Source organism: Myxocyprinus asiaticus, chromosome 14 (assembly GCF_019703515.2).
Source record: "Myxocyprinus asiaticus isolate MX2 ecotype Aquarium Trade chromosome 14, UBuf_Myxa_2, whole genome shotgun sequence".
Taxonomy (NCBI): Eukaryota; Metazoa; Chordata; class Actinopteri; order Cypriniformes; family Catostomidae; genus Myxocyprinus; species Myxocyprinus asiaticus.
This window is the reverse complement of record NC_059357.1, coordinates 23,583,822-23,605,143: the sequence shown is the minus strand read 5'-3', so window position 1 is coordinate 23,605,143 and position 21,322 is coordinate 23,583,822. Positions and strand designations below refer to the sequence as shown.

Sequence of the window (21,322 nt, the reverse complement as noted above, 5' to 3'; positions counted from 1 at the left end):
TAGTCTTTAGTTTAATTTAAATATCTGTAAATCTCACAGTAAATTGTAAGGAATTAGGACTAAAACAAACTGTAGAGAAATTATATATATTTCCAAGAAAAGTTTCTTCAACCCTGATGGTGTTTCTCTCTCTCTCTCTCTCTCTCTCTCTCTCTCTCTCTCTCTCTCTCTCTTTCATCTTCTGTTCTTTGTTGTTGTATTTGAATGTTCTGTCTCAGGGGAACAGGGTGACCACCAAAGCTTACAATTCCTTGTGCACTGCTGCACATTGCATACAGAGCAGCTGCAAACCGTTGTGCCTTGAGGAAACAGAGATATTTTAAAAATAGCAAGCACAGAATAATAAAATATTTGATACAATACTTGATGTGAAAGATACAACTCTTATACAACATCTCCTCAAATAATGAGGAGATTTTATAATTTTTTTGGATATTCAAAATTAAATTGATGGTGTGGCTGCATGAGGATTGCACAGGAGATACAGGTCACTGTAGTTATCAGTTGCTGAATTTAAATATTCTGCATGGGTAATTCAGGCATAATCAACTGACAACACCTGTGTGCTCAGAAAAAAAAAGGAAACCTTTAAATATAACTCAGATAAACAGAAAATATTTTATGAAAAATCAGAGGGATTAGAAATGACTGTAAAAAAATAAATAAATAAATAAACCTACATGTAAAATCGGCTGTAACAATGATGCTGAAAATAAAAGCTGATATTTCACAGTACATGTTGATACCAGAATGAGCTTTATTGGCAAGTGTTCTCACGTACACAATGATTTTTTTTTTTTTTTTTTTGGTGATAGGAGAAACAAGTGCACACAGAACATTACAGTGAGACACAGAATATAAAATAAGGTAAGAGTATAAATAGACATACAAATAATAAGACATATAAAAGAATGGCATATGTACATGTGCAAGTGGTAATGCATGTGCAAGGTAGGGGTATGTACAGTTATTGAATTAAATATGTGAATTTACATATGTACATGAGATATGTATTTACATTACTGCACCATGGGGGAGTCCTGAGGCAGTTTAATTGTTCATGAGGAAAATGGCCTGATGGTAAAAACTGTTCTTGTGCCTGGATGTTCTGGCGCTCATTGCTCTGTAGCGCCGGCCAGAGGGCAACAGTTCAAAGAGGGAGTGGGCAGGGTGTGTGGGGTCCAGAGTGATTCTACCTGCATGATTCCTCACTCTGGAGACGTACAGGTCTTGAAGGGTGGGCAGGGAGCACAAATAATCCTCTCAACAGTCCTGACTGTCAGTTGTAGTTTGGTAAATTAAGCAGGTTGCAGAGAACTGAGTAAATACATTCATGTTTCTGTTTATTAAATTAAACTGCTTACAGGATTGAGCAATATAAATAGACAGACAGACAGACAATAGATCCCGTACATAGATAGACAGACGATTGATAGATAGATAGACAGATAGATAAATAGATAGACAGACAGACAGATAGATAGATAGATAGATAGATAGATAGATAGATAGACAGACAGATAGATAGACAGATAGATAGATGTGGCTTCCTATTGAGGTTATTTGATTAAAACCTCTAAAATGAATTCTTTCTGGTGTTTCGAATGGTCAGAATTAGATTTATGTGAGAGCATCTCGGTATTCGGAGCCAGATCTTTCTTCCTCTTAGTTCTCACACCTGCAGAACCGAAACTTGCTTTTACGCTGATTACTAACATTTCTTAGAAAGGTTGGAACTCTTTCTTTGGTATGGTAGATCATCAATTAAATGTTCAACAACTGAATGCTATGATTTTTTTTTTTTTTTTTTTTTTATTTTTTAAAAAGGCCCCCAGGGGGTTATATTGATATAGTGTAGATACTGGGGCAATATTTATAGGGCATCATTTTTCAACTTATGCAAATACTTTTAAGACAGCTATATCCTTTTTTTTAAATAACAAATTAAAATAATGCTTATTCAAAATAACCACTTCAGAATATGGTTTATGTTTTCTTGTTCATTTCAATCACATTTGGAATTTAATTATTGTACATCTCAAGTATTCTGTAAAAAAAAAATAAAAAATAAAAAAATAAAAAAAATATCATTGTGATTGGATCAGTCAATGTGAGCCCACTTTTAACAATTTTCATAAGCAGGGGCATGAACAACAACATTCTGTAGGGCTTTGACACATCCGTCATGCCTGCACATCTCGTACACTTGCACAAAATCGGTGTCGTGGCGCCCTTTAGTGGTAATAATATTGTTTTCATTGTAGATATGAAGAGAGTGGCGCCACGGCTTCAGTTGCTGTTTCTCCATTTTGGCAACAACAACAACAACAAAAGTCTTCATTTTTATTTGTTTTCTCACTAACACAACCGTTTTAAAAGGAATATAGCCACTTTTCTAACTGCACTATACTGTGAACTTTCTGAAAGAGGCGATGCTGTGCAAGCTTACCAGGAGGATTGCAGCTGCCAAAGGAAAGCGATGATACACACTGATCTTGAGGAAGATTGTGACTGAGGGACAGGATTTTAAGATGCCAGTATAACTCCCAGTAAATGTTTTTGTGATCAAAAAGTCATTAGTTGTAAGCTAAGACTACTTTGTTCAGGCCTACTTTTCAGATAAAAATGCAAGAACATAAACTCAGCAAAAAAAAAAAAAAAAAAAAAAAAAAAAAAAAGAAAGAAACGTCCCTTTTTCAGGACACTGTATTTTAAAGATAATTTTGTAAAAATCCAAATAACTTTACAGATCTTTATTGTAAAGGGTTTAAACAATTAATGAACATGCACCTGTGGAATGGTCGTTAAGACACTAACATCTTACAGACGGTAGGCAATTAAGGTCACAGTTATAATAACTTAGGACACTAAAGATACCTTTCTACTGACTAACACCAAAAGTAAGATGCCCGGGTTCCCTGCTCATCTGCGTGAACGTGCCTTTGGCATGCTGTATGGAGGGATGAGGACTGCAGATGTGGCCAGGGCAATAAATTGCAATGTCTGTTCTGTGAGATGCCTAAGACAGCGCTACAGGGAGACAGGAAGGACAGCTGATCATCCTTGCAGTGGCAGACCACATGTAACAACACCTGCACAGGATCGGTACATCCGAATATCACACCTGCGGGACAGGTACAGGATGGCAACAACAACTGCCCGAGTTACACCAGGAACGCACAATCCCTCCATCAGTGATCAGACTGTCCTCAATAGGCTGAGAGAGGCTGGACTGAGGTCTTGTAGGCCTGTTGTAAGGCAGGTCCTTACCAGACATCACCGGCAACAACGTCGCCTATAGGCACAAACCCACCTTCGCTGGACCAGACAGGACTGACAAAAAGGGTTCTTCACTGACGAGTCGTGGTTTTGACTCACCAGGGGTGATGGTCAGACTCGCGTTTATCGTCCAAGGAATGAGCGTTACACCGAGGCCTGTACTCTGCAGCGGGATCGATTTGGAGGTGGAGGGTCCGTTATGGTCGGGTGCGCAAAAGTATTGGTTTAATGTGATACTTTTTTGCGACTGTCCATTGAATATCCAATTCCGTGCGGTGAAGAAGCTAGGGTCCGTCTAAAAAGTGTTAATATTTTTATTTTGAGTGCGAACACCATGAGATTAAAGACACTTTAGCCAACTACAGAAATTCAACATCTTCATTTATTATATCTTCTCATGCTATGTTTTCCCCTTAGCAACAATGAACACATTTCTGTTCTTTTATTGCCTTTGGAACATGTTTTGCATTTAAAATAAATTAATAAATAAAAAAGGTGCGTTATGATGGTCTTCAGAAAAAGTGTTGAGGAATGCACCAAATCAACATTTTCCACTTTGAATTGTTTTAGTAGTACATAACTGGAAATATGACTGTATTAAACACCCTCTAAAAGACATACCACATGTTTTAGAGTGGCATGATATAGAGCTGAGTAGACTTAAATTGATGGAACAAATTACTGTAATTTGGAAGCAAACCAGACAAGTTGGACATCGTTTTGTGTAACCTACAGAACATACTACATCTCTTCATTTTACAATTTTTGCATAGGATTTTAAATTTCTAAAAGCATTATCTTGTATTGACTTCAAGGACACAATATCAAGTTCAATATATAGATAAGATATATCTAATATATATATAATAAGAAAGGACAGACTGCTCCAAAACATCTATGTAATGTATGTAACAGAACATACTACAGCCCATGTTTTCCTCATATTTCACTTGAATTTTGTTGTTTTAAGTGTGATAAAGAGTTATGGTCATTATAATGAGGCATGCTACAGTGTTCTACAGGAATTGAATGAAGGGATTGGACATACTATCCTTTTTATTTTCCTGTAGCATGCCATGTTCAGTCAACATTAAACTCCCACAATATCATAATCTGTGTGAACTGATCTTGATGAATTGATGAACTGAGGCACTGTCCATCATATTATAGAAAAATACTCAGAGGGCATGACATCAAACAGTGTTTATTTAGACAAACACTTCAATAACTTTTAGTTGAAACAATTTCTTCATGACATTTATATGATATATTTACATTTGCTATTTCAATACCCCTTTAGTGGTTTGACAGATTGTTCTAAAACAACTTCAGCATTATCAAGCACCCTTTAAAGGACATTTACTATATATTGTTGTTTGGCTTTTGAAATTATGCTAAAGTTTAATTTAGCATAAGTTTAATATATTAATAAATTTTTTAATGAGGCAAGAAATGCAAAATAGGCATTGAATTTATGAAGGAATTGCTCCAAAAGACCTTCGAAAAACTTTGGAGCAACCTAGAGGACATGCTACATCTCTCAATTTCAGAACTTTTGCTTCAAGATTTCAATAGCTTGTCAGTGGTTGCACAGAGTGCCCCAAAACAAATATTAAGTCTACATTATCAAGCACCTCTTAAAAGACATAGTACACCTCACAGTTGGGCTATTGTCCCATTTATTATGTTTTGTTGACTTTCTAATTTGGCAACAAACCGAGTTCATTATATGGTGCCCTAAAAAAAGTGAAATTTAGCCTACCACAGCTCAAAAGTTTGACAGATCAAACTTCATTTTGTGATCATTTTGTGATGGACCTCATAATTTTTTCACAGTTGTTTAGTGAGCCATGATAATGTGTTTCAATAAATAAAAGGATTTCCTCCCCCAGAAAAAGAGAAAGACACAGGGCTTTGACAAGGATGTGACCATTTTTGACTCAAAGAGCCAGGAAAGTGGATCAACACTTGAGCCCTGTAATCTTTCTTCAGAGGTAGTTTCTGCAGAGGACGAGGTAATAGAAATAAATATTAGAAAAAAATATCAATTCACACAATGAGGCAAGCACAGGGAATACTATTTGTTTGTAAATTTTATGATGTTTGTGGCATTAATGGTTGATTTACTATGGAGGATTGACCCCACTGATCTTTTTGTGGCAATTCTAAGAGCTCCTGACAGGAAACTGGAATACCAATTTCATCACAGGGAATTTCAAACATTGAGGCTGTACGACTGGTTGGTTGGGGAGGTAAGCTCATCAGGACCAAACAATTCATTCAGCGCTGTTAATTTGTATATTTGTATGATACTCATACACCTGAATAAACAGCAAATGTAATACTCAGTGTCTGTTTTATGTGGAAATTTGATGTGGTTTAATTAATGTAGTTTACTAATTTAGTTTACTACTTAAGTAAATAATTTAAATGCAGTGTAATTTGTAACTTCTCACCCCATAATCAGGCAGTAGAGAGTTACTTTCGGGCCATTCTTAATTCCTGTGATGCAAATGGAAGTATCTACCAACTGAATCATTTCACTACAGGAGTCATTTTGCATGGGAAATGAGAACAGATGGCTCAGCAAGGTTTGAGAAAAGTAAGTGAAGTGCTACAGCTGGGTTTTCATTCATCTACACAATACAGGTTGCTTGCATTTCTAAATTATTCAATATAATTGTTTGTTGATTTATTTTCTAAATCTTGTCACACAGGTGAACTTTCAGTAATACAGTGGTGTAAATCTTATGTAAAAAGCAACAGTGTGCACTGGAAGTTTGTGATAAGTGAAAAGATTGAGACAAACAAGAATTGTATCAACAGTAATGTGTAAGCAACTCTGCAAAGCACCTTGATAAATCCAAATGTTGTTTACATGTTGTCTATATGGTTTATATGTTTGAGCGGTTTTTCAGGTGCAAGCCATTGTATCATGAAGTATCCCTTTTTTTCTAGTATCTACATGCCATTTCCAACACTATTTCCGTGATTGACCCTCAACGTGGCACAGATGAAATGGAGGAAGCCAGAGAGGCGTGTTATAGATTTGGGTAAATTAGTTTGCTAATTAAATGCTTATGTAATTATTCAGGATTAGCATAACATTCTGATGATGTATTAGTAAAGCTCAAAATGACAAAATCATAAAGCTCAGTGTATTTCTCAAAAAATAGTGAATCCCTCAATATGTAAAGAAATCCACATGGAAAGGAGGACTGGGTGGACATCAAATGGACACCTGGCACAATAAATCACACTTTTCAGGCAGATGGGGTGAGCTGTTGTGTTTTTGTGATGCAGGTAATGGAAAAGAGGTTTACATTAAAATATTGGACATACGTTTTATCTGTAGTAAAGTGTGTCTTAACATTTTGCTGCTGTCACTTCATGTGGCCAAGCTGGTGGTGAAGGAATTTCCACAAATTCCTCATACCATCAATATAACTCCTATACCAAAGAGTGGATGTGCCATTGCAGAAGACAAATGGCTGAAGAAATTCTGCAAAACAATTCTGTAAAAAATCTTTAAATGAGCTAAACGACTATCTTGAATGTACATTTCTGATATACTTGTAATTGAATGCATTAAAAGTACACCCAAACAATTGCAGTGTCAAGGGAGGAGTATTGTTCTTTCATTTTTCCAAATTGAAAAGTACTGTGTTTGTGTAATTAATATTTATTTGACTTTCAATATTGTCTATATATTGAATGTTAAAACAATGGAAACAAACATTTAAAAAAACACAATCTGATGGCATTTGTCCTGTTTTCTTAGGTTTAGAGTGAAAAGTGCAATAGATTGTATCATGTGAAGTGCCTAAATGCTACAATTCTACAGGAAGACCAACCATGGTTTTGTGGTTTGTGTATTTAACTGTTTCTTTAAGTTGTAAGTGCTTCTAATATTTGTATGTATTTATGTACACTATATGTATGTGTTATGTATATATGTAAACCTAATGCAATTTCTTGTTTGTTATTGATATGTCAAAAAGGATGTGGACTTGAATGTGTTTTCTTTCTATATTTGAGAAAAATACCAAATGGTTAATGACAAAGAATTTTGAACAGAAAAGACCATGATGTGTCTGGAATTTTCTTTTTTTAAAACCTATTGAGCATTGTATCATGGCTTATTTAAGAGTTGTGAAAATGTATTGAACTCTTCAACATAACCAACTTTGAGTTTTTCAGTTTAGGTCAGACTTGGAAACTTTGAGCTTTAGTGTGTTTGGTAAGGTACAAATAAGGTTTTGTTCCACCATTTTTAAGTTCTGTTAAACTCTGTATTTTACCTCATTAAAAAGTCAACAGAAAATAGTAACATGTTATTGGAGTCTTCATCTAGTTAATCCAATATTTGGTAAAAAATAAATAAAAAAAAAAAAAAAGAATGGCTTTATTCAAAGCTAACTACCAACTTCTTTCATAGTGGTCTCTTGTAGCATGTCACTTAGAACATCTCCTAGGAGTACATATGGTTTTACATTCAGTCATTATTTTCTATCATTTAATGTATTGAACCATTAAGAGAAACTAATCAACAAAACTTAACAGGCATTACAGCCGAGAAACTAAGACTAAAACTAGTAAGTGTTTGTCTAAATAAACACCGTTTGATGTCATGCCCTCTGATTATTTTTCTATAATATGATGAATTCAGCACCATGGACAGTGACGGTGCTGCAAGACTGTAAACATCGATCATGATATTGTGGGAGTTTAATGTTAACTGAACATGGCATGCAACAGGAAAACAAAATAGTATAGGATAGTATGTCCAATCCCTTCATTCAATTCCTGTAGAACACTTTAACATGCCTCATTATAATGTCCACAACTCTTTATCACACTTAAAACAACAAAATTAAACTGAGGTGAAATATTAGGAAAACATGGGCTGTAGTATGTTCTGTAGGGTACTGAAAAAATTTTCCAACTTGTGTTGGAGCAGTCCTTCCTTTCAAAATCTATTGAACTTGATCTTGTGTCATTTAAGTCAGTACAAGATGATGCTTGTATAAATTTAAAATCCTATGCAAAAATTGTAAAATGAAGAGATGTAGGTTACACAACATGATTTCCAACTTGTTTTGGAGCAGTCTGACCTTTCTTTCAAAATCTATTGAACTGAATCTTGTCATTGAGGAAGTCAATACAAGATAATGCTTGTACACATTGAAAATTGTTTCCAAAATGTTTTGATGAAATTGTCTCAACTAGTTAAACATTATTGAAGTCAAGGGCGTAGATTCCAATATTTATACCATGGTCAGTGGAAACATGTTAATGCTTCACACATTTAAAAATGAGGATGCACAAGACTACATGCAAATAAAATGTGTTATGACCTCATTCTATGAGTATTCACATGATATCGGTAAAATATGTTGTTTTATCCACTCAATGATGATTTAAAGTTGTAAATGTGCAGTAGATAATGTGTAATTTGTTTGCATTCTGTAATATGTTTACATTCTGGCGCTAATGTGCTAACATGCTAATCACAGCCATTACGTCAACCAATACACACACATCATGATATTATGGGAGTTTGAAAATGTTATAAAATACAAAAGATGGTCTCTCCAATCCTTTCATTTAATACCTATAGAACACTGTATCATGCTTCATTGTAATGCCCACAACTCTTTATAACACTTAAAACATCAGTTATAACAGACATGATATTTAAAAAACCAAAGGCTGTAGTAGCCTATGTTCCGATAGGTGTCCTACACATAGGGATTTCCAACTTGTTTTTGGAGCAGTTCTTTTAATCATTGACAATTTATTAAACTGTTAAATCTCACACCATTAAAAAAAGTCTGTTGTATTTAGAAAACATAGCAATTGCCAAACTAAAAGGTGTAGTATGTCCTGTGGAGAACACTTGATAATGTTAAAGATCTGCTAGGTTAAAGATGCTTTGGGTGGCTTCTTTCAGCCATTGAAAATGTATTGAAAATTAAAAAAAAAAAACTTTAAGAATTATTTGAGGTGACAGTTACTAAATTAATAATTGTAGCATGTTCTGTACAGAATGATTGTTTTCCAAGCTTGAGCTCATCTATCAAAAATCAACAGGATTTTTCCATATTGATTCATTCATTTGTTTTGAATCAATCTTTTTAGTCATTTCTTGTATCTGAAAATGATATCATGCATAATATCTAATTTAAAAAAAATATTTTCCACCAAGTTTTTTCGTGATTTATATACATGATTTCAATATGTTCCATAATGGTATAATGTTGCCTTGAGGAAACAAACTATACATTTCCTAAAAATATTAGGGTTAGGGTTAGGGTTATATATAAGAGATGAAGACTCGTGAGATGAAGCAGTTTTATTCTACATGGAGAGGGTCTCCTCATGGGGGCTGTCATATAGACCACATAACAAGCTAAATACTAATCACTTAATCTCAGTAACCACCCTGTTATTGGACACATTCTCTCATGGATTAAAGTAATCATATCTGACTGTAAATAGCACATTTCTACAAAGGCATTAGTAACCAAAAACTATTCAGTTTGAATGATGCTGCATCCACACCACTAGGTGTCAGTGAAAGTCCATGATGACATGAGCAAAAAAAAACTTGCACAGAGATTGTTTAAATATTCAATTTTATGTAGAAAATCAAACTTTTGTTTAATTTTTATTGTTTTTGTTAATAAGATTATATACAGTATATTGATATCCAGATGTTGTACAACTTGTTCTGGAATGTTTTAGATCAAGACAAAAAGAGAAGTTCAGTTCACAAGCATTCTTAGCAGGTTGTCCTAAAAGTATCATGTACTCTTGAAAAACGTTTCTTCGACTTCTGAAGAAAAAGGTGTTGTAGCTTATTGTCATAATGGCCAGTAATGATAATTTACCTAAATTATCCTTTTTTTTAATGCATAATTAGAAATATTGAACGAAGTAGTCCGAATGTGCGAATGTGAAACCAACTTTATAGCTATTTTACCACCAAAACATTCAGCAGCCTACACAAAAACACATCAAAAATGTACCATGGCATTACCATGTTTTTGGACATGTAGCATTACCTGGGGGCACAGTGTTAAAGGAATAGTTTACCCATAAATGAAATTTGCTGATAATTTACTCACCCAGGCCATCTCATTGTTTTCAAGAGAAACTTGTGCAGTTCACAAACCAAAACAATTTCAAAACAATATAAAATTAAATTAAAAAAATAATTTCCAAACAATAATATATATATATATATATATATATATATATATATATATATATATATATATATATATATATATATATAAAACGATGTAAACAATGACGCACTTCCTGACTCCTCCTCCACATGATGACCTTACCAACGAGCTTAGGTCATCCCTCTCATGAGCGCACTTGTACAAAAGTGAACATTTGTAGTTAAAAAGTATAGAAGTATTGTTTTCTTTCTAAAAATAATCAATTGTTTGCATTCAGAAGAACTTTATTTGTCGACTGGAGTCGTGTGGATTATTCTGATGCACCCTAAATTTGCATTTTGGACCGTCAAAAAATGGAGGACATTCACTTGCATTGTTTAGAGGAGGAGGCCTGAAATGAAATCCTAAAAGTCTTAAATTCTGTTTTGATGAAGAAAAACTCAGATACATCTTGGATGGCCTGAGGGTGAGTAAATTATCAGCAAATTTTCATTTTTGGGTGAATTATTCCTTTAAGGCAATGGTATATTAATATGTTATTCATATAGTGAGGTACCATACACTGTAAAAAAAAATGTTTATAAATTTAACGGTAAAAGAATAAAAATGCTACAGTAAAAAAACGTTAATTGGTTAATATGGTAAAATATTGTAATATTTAAAAAGACAATACATGTAGTTTTATGGTAAAATTTTGTAAAAAACAAAACAAAAAACAATTATGTAAAAAGTATGATTTTCTGTATAATTAACAGTAAAAATTTATATTATGTTTAACAAGAGAGTACATGTATTTTTATGGAAAAATTATTGTTAAAATTACAGTAAAAAAATAATAATTGGGCGTTCCCAGAATTCCCTGCATGACCCAGTTCATTTCATTATATTTTATGGGAATAGTTATGTTTCTTCTTATTTTTAATATCAGTTATGTACATTGGGGTGTTCTGTGTTATATTTGATGTAGCTAATGTTTATTACATTATTTAAATTTCACATGTGTTTCCCTGATGGTGTTTGTGTGAGTGACACTGAGCTCTGTCTCTACATGTTTATTGGTCTTTGCTACAGGAAAGGCCTCTGTTGATGAACTTCATGTCATCATGTGCCCTTTTGTAATTACTTCAGTGATTAACAATACATTATAAAGTGAAAAACAGATTTTTACATTTTCAGAAGGTTAATATATCAAGTTTATTATTTAATAATATAAACGACAGTAATGCACCTTAAAATTGAAAGGCATTAAAATTACATCCCGTAAAGCCTGAAACGTTGTTACCGTATTTTTTTTACAAAGAATTTCTGGGAACCACATCTGCCAGTTTTTTACTGTAAATTTAACAGGAGTGTTTTTTTTTTTTGTTTGTTTGTTTGTTTGTTTGTTTTTTTTATAGTGTAGTAGTACCATGGTATTCTTTGAATTACCTTGAAGCATTTAAACAGATATTTTGAAGCCGACTAGTCTAAAACAAACCTTCCTTCAGAAAACAGTAAAAAAAAAAAAAAAAAAAAAAAATAAATAATAATAATAATAATAATAATAATAAAGAAAAAAAATGTGTTTATGCGACCCATTTAAAATACTTAATCTATTCCAAATCTGAAGCTAAATTCCACTGAAAATGGGCATTTATCTGCGACGTGCTCGCCTTATGATCATAGTACATTAAATATCGAACATGACACACATTCACTGAATCAATCAACGTTATCGAATATTTAACAGACATATTTATTGAAAACAATTGAATGAATAGTGCTGGACCAATAGAGCAACCCAGTCTGTTCTAAACAGAATTCACCAAGTAAAAGTTACTTAACATATTAAAGCAGTCAGGACATTGTTGAAAATAATTAACAGGTAGACTAAGCCAAATCTACAAGAGAGAAAAAAAAAAAATGCTGTTGAAAAGTTGTGTATTTCACAAGGTGCAGTCGTGCATTAGCCATTGATCTGATATAACAGATGTTCAGTAAAGAACGTTAACCAGTAACAGTTACTGTGATGTAATAAACCTAATGTTTTCTAAACATGACGTGCACACAGAATAAAGGATGGTTTAACCTGTTAAGCAGTCGGCACCATGTTGAAAATAAACAGTCATTTTCTAAGCTACTTACTCAAAAGCATACGTTTTTTTGATGAGCAGAATTAACACTTCGACATGGTCAGGTGAAAGACTGGACTTGACTCACCTGAGGCGGCTATCCGGCGCTTGAAAAAGCCTGCACAGCTGAAAAATAACGTACAAGCAAGCACAGATGTAAAGACTCAAATGTGAAAACATCATCCATAGGGACTTTCATACGTTTGGAAATCATATTCCCGCACCACCACCGAAGTAATTTCATAGACTTTGTTTTCTTGTCTGGCGAGAGGACATTTTCCTGCGCGCGCCGCGAGTGAGAGAGGGAAGAAGCACGCGCAGCCTGAGATGAAATGAAACTTTGTATCTGCTCCAGATATCCACTTTTTAAAATAATATTTGTATTATTAATTCTATTTAAATTATGTAACATTAATATGACAGTAATTTGAGCGCAGCCTCTGTAAAAATATAAAGCCAAACGTGAATGTGTAAAAATGATGATCAGTTTAATGGGGGGGGGGGGGGTGGATATTAACCGACTAGTAATTCCAGTGTCCACTAGCAGCATCAGGACCGTTTAGTCGACTAGTTTCGCACATCCCTAATATGAATATGGTAATCATATATCAAATTACAGTGGTAGTACCATGATATTCTTTGAAGTACTTTGAAGCACCATGTAAATACAGAATGGTATAAATATGGTAATTGTATCTCAAAGTTTCATGGTATTACCATCTGATACCATTAGATATCACATTGTTATTGCCCAGATGTGCTCTCTCTCTCTCTCTCTCTCTCTCTCTCTCTCTACACACACACACACACACACACACACACAGACACACAAGAAATCTGGCCTCTTCATAAGCTTCTAGTACAGAAATACAACAGCTAGACACAGAATTACAGGATAAGATGAAAAGTTTGTGTATGAGTTTTTATACATTAAAAAAGGAAAGGTAATTATTATAAACAGAATAATTATGTTCAAATGGGTATGGGTGTGTAGAAGTAGTTGTATAAATATGACAAATAAAATGTAAGAATTGTGATTTTTCATTTTGAATGCACGGGTTTGTATAGGTAGCATGTATAAATATGAATTTACATGTTTTTTTTACATGCACATACATTTCATATTGCACCATACTGTATACTTGTATACTGCATTGCACTATACTGTAATATACTGTACCATGGCTTAGATAAGCCCCAAGTCCTCAACTTAAAGCTTCAAGTCATAAACAAGTAATTAGTGCTATTTGCCCACACTAGTGTCTGAGTATTAATTACTATATTACATTTATATTAATTTATATCAGGAAGGCTTTTAAAGTATGCTCATCACTTCCCAGTTCAATTACATGTGAGATATACTGTATATTTTCACTAAAGGCACCGATCTATCTCCATTCAATTTGTTTGCCTAGGGATGTGCTATAAAGTTACAAGAGTGTCTTAAAGGAAAATTCCGGGTTCAATACAATTTAAGCTCAATCGACAGCATTTTCTTTATTAAAAAAAAAAAAAAGAAGAAAAAAAAAAGAAAAAGCTAAAACTGAGGTGAGGCACTTACAATGGAAGGGAATGGGGTGAATTTTTTAAGGGTTTAAACAGAAAAGTGAATCTTATAAATGTATAGAAGAACTTACATTGATTCCTCTGTTAAAACTCATGTATTATTTGAGCTGCAAAATAGTTAAATGGTCATTTTTACAGTCATGTTAGGGTTTTAGGGTTTATTGACATTACATCGTCACGGCAACAAAGTTGCAAAACTGGCAATAACTATTGTCTATAACAGAAAAGCTTAGTAAGTGATTTTATCACACTAAAATCGTGTTAACACACATTGTTTATGTCTTGATGAATCGTTGATTTGCTGCACGTTTTTAAATGTACAGCTCTGATATTTGGTTGTAGAAGGTATCAAGTCTTTCCAAGTCAGAGGGCCTGAGTCCTAGTCAAGTCACGAGTCATTGTTGTCAAAGTCGAGTCGCAAGTCATCAAATTTGTGACTTGGGTCCAAGTTAAGTCCAAGTCAGGCGACTGGAGTCCACAACCCTGCATATCTCTGTCACATTATTCAAGTTTGTCGCAAATCACCAACTTTCAAACCAAACCTACGCCATTGTTTCTGCCATATTAATATACAGCATTCAAATAAGTATGGTAGTATGTCATTCGGAACTCGGTCTGATTAGCCAACTTTTATGTAAACACCCTCTTTAGGCTACATGTGAAATGAGTAACAGCAAACAGAAGAACACAGAAGAATCACACTTTTCTTCATTTGTTTTTTGTTTTTTTTTAAATAAAGGCTTTACCAGGCTGGAAATTATGTTCATGTGTAGCAGTGTTAAATTGTTATATTTCACCAAACTTTACTAAGAATATAGGTATTTTTCTTTTACTGGTTCAGAGAGTCCCAGTAAAGGGTTGGACAATATGCACGAGGGGGTGAGAGTATGAATAAAATTACATTGCACGAAAGATGTGGGCACCTTATACATTATTAGAATTTATGTGTCTATGTTATGCCATAAATTCATTACTACTTTACACTACATTGCTTAGGTTCCTAAGAAGGTTTATGTGTGTTGGCGATTTGGTATACCCCCCTATTCCCTGTCAGTGGCATGTTCCCCAGGTGCTGCGCTCCTCAGTATGTGAGAAGCACGAGTCTCGGTTAATGATTATTTCAAACGAACTCTTAGAGTATTAAAAAATAGATTATGATAAAATATGACAGAAAAAATGTTTGTCGATTCTGTATATGTGTTAAATGACTTTTTTGGGAACAGTTTAACATCTGTAGTCATTTAATAAGCTATGTTCACTGCCAAAAGTAAGAAAAGATTTGTTAAATGAGTTGTTGTTTGCCAGTACATTTAACTTTGTTTTGATCAAAATAACTAGTCACTTTGTTGTTCGCAGAGTGGAGAGTGTGCCAATAAGTGGTGATGCATTTTGGGTAATGTAGTTTGCTGCATTTGCCAGCATATTAGAGTGGTGGGACAATGAGCTAACTAAACTTTGTATTTACAGATTGTGAAAAAGATAAAAGAAGATTGTTGTAACACTGTCCCATCTTGAGCTTGCAGGTATGGTTTGTTATATTTTATTTTGTTTTATTGTTTAGATTTTCATAATTCATCTTGTTAATTTAGTTTCACAAAATAAATATCGTTTTGGTGTTGTTATGCATTTTATAGAATGGAACAATCTACTACAATCAAAAGATATAATTTTGTATTGAGTCTGCGAGAAGCATTCTGGGGAGAGATTGGGAAAAAGATCAAGACTGTTGTAACACTGTCCCATCTTGTGCTTGCAGTAAACAAACAAAAGGCATATTGGAGGGTTGATCCTGTGATGCGAGTAGACATCCACAACACATGTAAATGTTGTCACTGAGTCAGGTGTGATATTTCAAACCTTCATCCCACTGACACAAGTCTTCCGAAACCATTCACCAAAGAGATTCATTCAGATTCGTTCACTGATGTGTTCAGTAACTATTTCTGTTGATAACATCTTTACACCAGTATAATCAGTGTGTTATGAGTGAATATGTTTCAGAACATCTATTTTAGTGACATCTGTTAAGTAACAGGGACTTTTTCTGCATGCCATTCCATCGAAAACTCTATAATTTCTGTTATTAATATCTGGTAGCATGTTGGCGATTTTGTAGATTAGTCTGTATAACAGGGCTAAAGGCACAACTGAAGGAAAATTTGCTTTTTTTTGGTCTCAAAATGTATCAAGATCGAAAACATTTATTTATTTTTATTGAAAATATTAATGGAGCAACATAATTTGTGTGAACATAACGGAAGGTTATTTTGATTACAGTTTTAATGGGGGGGTTTATAGTGATAACTGGTAGATATAGGGGCAATAGACATAGACATAATTGAACTAATGCAAATAATTTTAAGACAGCAAGATGCTTTTTGAATAATAAATGAGGATAATGCTTACTTAAAATAACTACTTTAGAAAAGTGTTAACCATTTTCTATTAATTTCAATCACATTTGGAATTTCATAACATTGCAAGTTTTCTATAAACAAATTAATCTTCATTGTGATTGGACCAGTAAGACCACTTTGAACTTTTTTCATAACATATCTATTTGCCCCACACTTAAGAAAAACAATGTGTTTTATAGGGGCCTTAAGCCCCTGCAACAGTGGGGCTTTTTACCCCAAATACTGTCCTTCCACTTATTGGACAGTTATTGAATTTTTTTTTTATTTAATCACCTTGAAAAAAAAAAAAAATGTGATAATATCAGGGATTCTCATTAGCTACATAAATTTGCAACATTTAAAAAATTAATTAATATTAGATCGATTTGCCTCAAAATCAACCTTTAGACATGACATGCAAAGATCTCATGGATCAGGAAACTTTTGCTGTGCATAGTGACAAACAGGTTTTTGGGAAAGTGCTGTTGTAGTTTTGTTGCTATTCAGTGTTTTGGGAGAAGATAAAATCAAATGTGCCTTTTACCCCTGTGGCCTTTAGCCCCACTAATGTGTGGAACTGTGTTTTATCTTTATTGTACAGAACTGCATATGAAACTTTACCTGGAAAGGCCAGCAATGCACTTTTAATGTGAGCCAACAGACGTACATATTTTAATATCGGCCTATAAAACATTCTGCATTTCTCAGTGGATTCTACACGTAAAGAATTGTTCACCCCAAAAATTATAATTCTCTCATCATGTACTCAACCCCTTTGCCGTATTTGTACACGCACTCTGCACATCAAGCGCAAGGAAGTGTGAATGAACTTCTCTCTTCAGCGCACCAAGGAGACTGCAGATGTAAAGATTCGTCATGAAAAAGGAGTTCTCATCCAAATACGATCTAACCGCTTCAGAAGACATGGATTAAACCACTCGAGTCGTATGGATGCCTTTATGCTGCCTTTATGTCCTATTTGGAGGTTGAGTTTTGACCCCACTGACTTGCATTTGGACAATAACACATTGGCCTAATAGTCCTATATCCTTCAAAAAATTCTTTGTTTGTGTTCCACTGAAAGAAAGTCATACGAGTTTACGATGGTATAAGGTTGAGTAAATGATGAGAGAATTAACATTTTGGGGTGATCTTTTCCTTTAATCTAAACATATCTGTCCTAAACATGTTGGGGTTTTGGGTCTGGGCATTTAATTACTTATAAACAATTAGGGTTCCCATGGTAATGGAAAATCTTAAAATTTCAATTTAAAAGGATTTCCAGGCCTACAAAAGCCATGGAACGACTTTTATTTCTATAGTATATTTATTGTTATTATTATTTCACTGGAAAGAAATTGCTCTTCGTGATAATCTAAAACTGTATTGTGTCTTCGTAGATCATATTTCATGCTCCACAAATAAAGCTCCATTTTCTGATTTGCACGTTTGGTTATAATTTGTTAGCTTGAATCAGTTTCATAATCATATTCTGAAAACTATCTATGGTCTTTTGCTGTGCTAATAAATAATGTATACTGTAATAGGCTGGTAGACGCAGTCAGCGAAATTAAACACTAGAACTACACTGAAGCATTCGTTATTGTCCGGCTATATAGCACTGTGATAACAACTACCACCATGATTTACTTATGTACACAAACTCTATGGAGACGCGAGACTAAATGAAATCGTAATTAGACAAAACTGAAAGGAATCAAGCGAGCATGTAACGCCAAGCGATAACTTATTAGTTCAGCACAGCATATTGAAGTGTTTACTTCTCTCATGGTTTAAAAAGGTAGAATGTTGTTTCTACACGACCCAGTTCATCCAATCTAAATTATACCAATGCGTATAGCTTTAGCGGTTTGAAATTAGTATTTTGTTATTTATTATAGAACATGCCTCAAATGTTTAGTCGAAAATTTCAAATATTATAATAATCAAATATTGTTTGTAAGACTACATTCGTCAATTTCAATTCCAGTCATTAAAAGAATGTTATTAAAATATCGAGGTATCATGTTAGGTATGGAAAGATTTTGCTGTGGTGTGGATCACCGTGTACTATAGCGGGTACGGGTCACGGTGATAAAAGCTGCGACAAAAACCTCAGACCCAGTCTAAAAAATAAGACCTTTGTTCCATAACGGTCGTCGGTAAGAAAACACTTTGGCTACATTTGAGTTCAAATTAAATTAGTAAATCATGACAACATCACATAGTATAAATAAGCCTTTTAAAATGTTAAATTGTAATACGAACTTGCAGCAGCAGAAGGAAAATGTGTCCATCAATATTTCATGCAGAGCCTGCTGCTTGAGTATTTGAGCCCGCATGCATCACTGTGTATGGAGTGGCCACAGTGAAATGTTTCTTTGCATAAACCTCCAAAACAAAAAGCGTTGGGCTATACAACGATGACCTTATAAACTGTTCATGTGGTACATATTTCTTTATGTCATTGTTAACTTGTTTGATTTTGTTTTAAATCAAGTTTTAACTTTGAAACCATCATTTAAATTGATTTTTATTGTATATAAACAAAAAAGTGGCTTTGAGAATTCCAAATCATTCAGTATATAAAACAACTTCTTAATGATTAATGGATTAACCATCTGTATACTCTGATGTCAAGATCTGACATAAGATTAGTTCTCTTGAGAGAGATTTGTTTTTGTTATGGTGTGCATCTCTGTGGATAGCTGGGGCACAGTAATTCAAGCCACTACAAAAAGCTGAAAACCCTTCCTAAAGCATCAGACTTCAGACAGCGAACCTAAGTTAACAAAAAAGTTTTTTGTAATTTTTTTTTTCCAATACTTCAAAATGTGTATTTTTTTATGTGACAGTGAACACTATACACTACAGCATAGCAACATTGCTATTGAATAATTATATATTAATTCATTATACACTCACTTGTCACTTTGTTAGGTACACCTTTACACCTACATATTCATGGGATTATCTAATCAGCCAATTGTGTGACAGCAGTATAATGCATAAAATCATGCAGATACGGGTCAGGTGTTTCAGTTAATGTTTACATCAACCATCAGAATGGGAAAAAATGTGATCTCAATGATTTTTACCATGGCATGACTGTTGGTGTCAGATGGGCTGGTTTGAGTATTTCTGTAACTGCTGATCTCCTGGGATTTTAATGCACAACAGTCTCTAGAATTTACTAAGAAGCCAAAAACAAAACACATCCGGTGAGCAGCAGTTCTGCGGATGGAAACGCCTTGATGTTGAGAGATGTCAATGGAGAATGGCCACACTGGTTCAAGCTGACAGAAAGGCTACAGTAACTCAGGTAACCACTCTGTACAACTGTAGTGATTTCAGAATAATAGCATCTCAGAATGCACAACACGTCGAATCTTGAGGCGGATGGGCTACAACAGCAGAAGACCACGTCGGGCACTTTATTAGGACCACAGTGTTCCTAATAAAATGTTCAGTGAGTGTATATCCTTATTTAAAAATCAATTCAGTTAATGTTGAATTTTAATCAATAACAAAATGGATCTGTAACCATCTTGAAGTATATATATATATATATATATATATATATATATATATATAGATAGATAGATAGATAGATAGATAGATAGATAGATATACAACAGGAGATCTTAGGTAGAATTAAAGGCTGACATCCTCAGTCACCTTTCACTTTCATTGTAAAGCAAAATCAACATTCTTTAAAATTTCAAAGGAAGAAAGATTGTTCTATGGGTTTGAAATGACACAAAAGTTATATGACAGAATATTTTGCTTTAGGTGAACTATTACTTTAAAGGGCAAACTACAATACCAACCCAACACCTATCCACAATATCATTATCATAAATATATGATACTTACACATTTAGGGTGAAAGTTAGACTCCACCACACTTTATGGATGGCACTTGGTGCCCAACACACTCTTGAAAGTAATTCAAATATTCCAATGCCATTATTAACCTGTCCAACAACTTTCTCAAGTCTAACTAAAAAATCCAGACTTCATATCAAACATTAAACTTTGTTATGTCTAGTAACTAGCACGTTTTCTCTCTCTCTCTCTCTCTCTCTCTCTCTCTCTCTCTCTCTCTCTCTCTCTCTCTCTCTCACTCACACACACACACACACACACACACACACACAAAAGAGATTACTGTAAATGAAAATGGCTAACTGCGGGTTGTTTATGTAAAATGTTTGCTAAAGTTCGGGTAGATTCTTCCCACCAATATGCAGGTGTTTCCTGATGATACTGAATGAGGTAGAATCAAACCTCAGAGTACCAGAGTAACCATATCATTTTCTTCTCTGAATGGATGCTTACTGGCATTTAGTGTTTAACAATGGTATTTCACAATTCTTTTATTATTTTACACATTTTGCATCAATATTGAGGAGACAAGACCTAACTGTCATGCTTTTAAAGCCCCTCTTTAAATCTACTTCTGTGTTAAACATTCCATTATAAGTTTTTAGGAACACCTAAAAAGTAAAGCAATTATGAAACAAAACGATTCATGAAATAACAGAAATGGAAAAGGTTATGTACAAATATATGAAACATTGTTTTGTTCAAAAAATATTGTAATTATTCAATTGTAAATTTATGACATTTAAAACAACATGTGACAACCTGCCCCATTAAAAATGGGAGAGTAGGATACACACAAACTATTCTTATTTAAAAGATGTTTGAACAAGCTGTTTAAAACCAACATTCAAAACCTCTGTTAGAGAAAACACATACGATATGCACAGTT

At 33.9% G+C, this 21,322-nt stretch overlaps 1 protein-coding gene and 2 long non-coding RNA genes across 3 annotated transcripts in view; 2 read left to right on the top strand and 1 right to left on the bottom strand.

The window, feature by feature from the left end:
• LOC127451543 (uncharacterized) overlaps window positions 1-21,322 on the top strand; it is a 45,055-nt gene that overhangs the window by 10,113 nt on the left and 13,620 nt on the right. The window contains exons 15-16 of the mRNA XM_051716284.1: window positions 5,172-5,294; window positions 6,238-6,332. Coding sequence (XP_051572244.1) covers window positions 5,172-5,294; window positions 6,238-6,332 — 218 coding nt within the window. The remainder of the gene's footprint in view (window positions 1-5,171; window positions 5,295-6,237; window positions 6,333-21,322) is intronic.
• On the bottom strand, window positions 131-19,405 carry LOC127451794 (uncharacterized). The gene is made up of 3 exons (XR_007899144.1): window positions 18,814-19,405; window positions 12,672-12,709; window positions 131-299 (listed from the first exon to the last, which is right to left on the bottom strand). It is a non-coding gene; the product is annotated as an uncharacterized LOC127451794 (long non-coding RNA).
• On the top strand, window positions 10,861-18,631 carry LOC127451792 (uncharacterized). The gene is made up of 3 exons (XR_007899142.1): window positions 10,861-10,938; window positions 15,617-15,672; window positions 15,906-18,631. It is a non-coding gene; the product is annotated as an uncharacterized LOC127451792 (long non-coding RNA).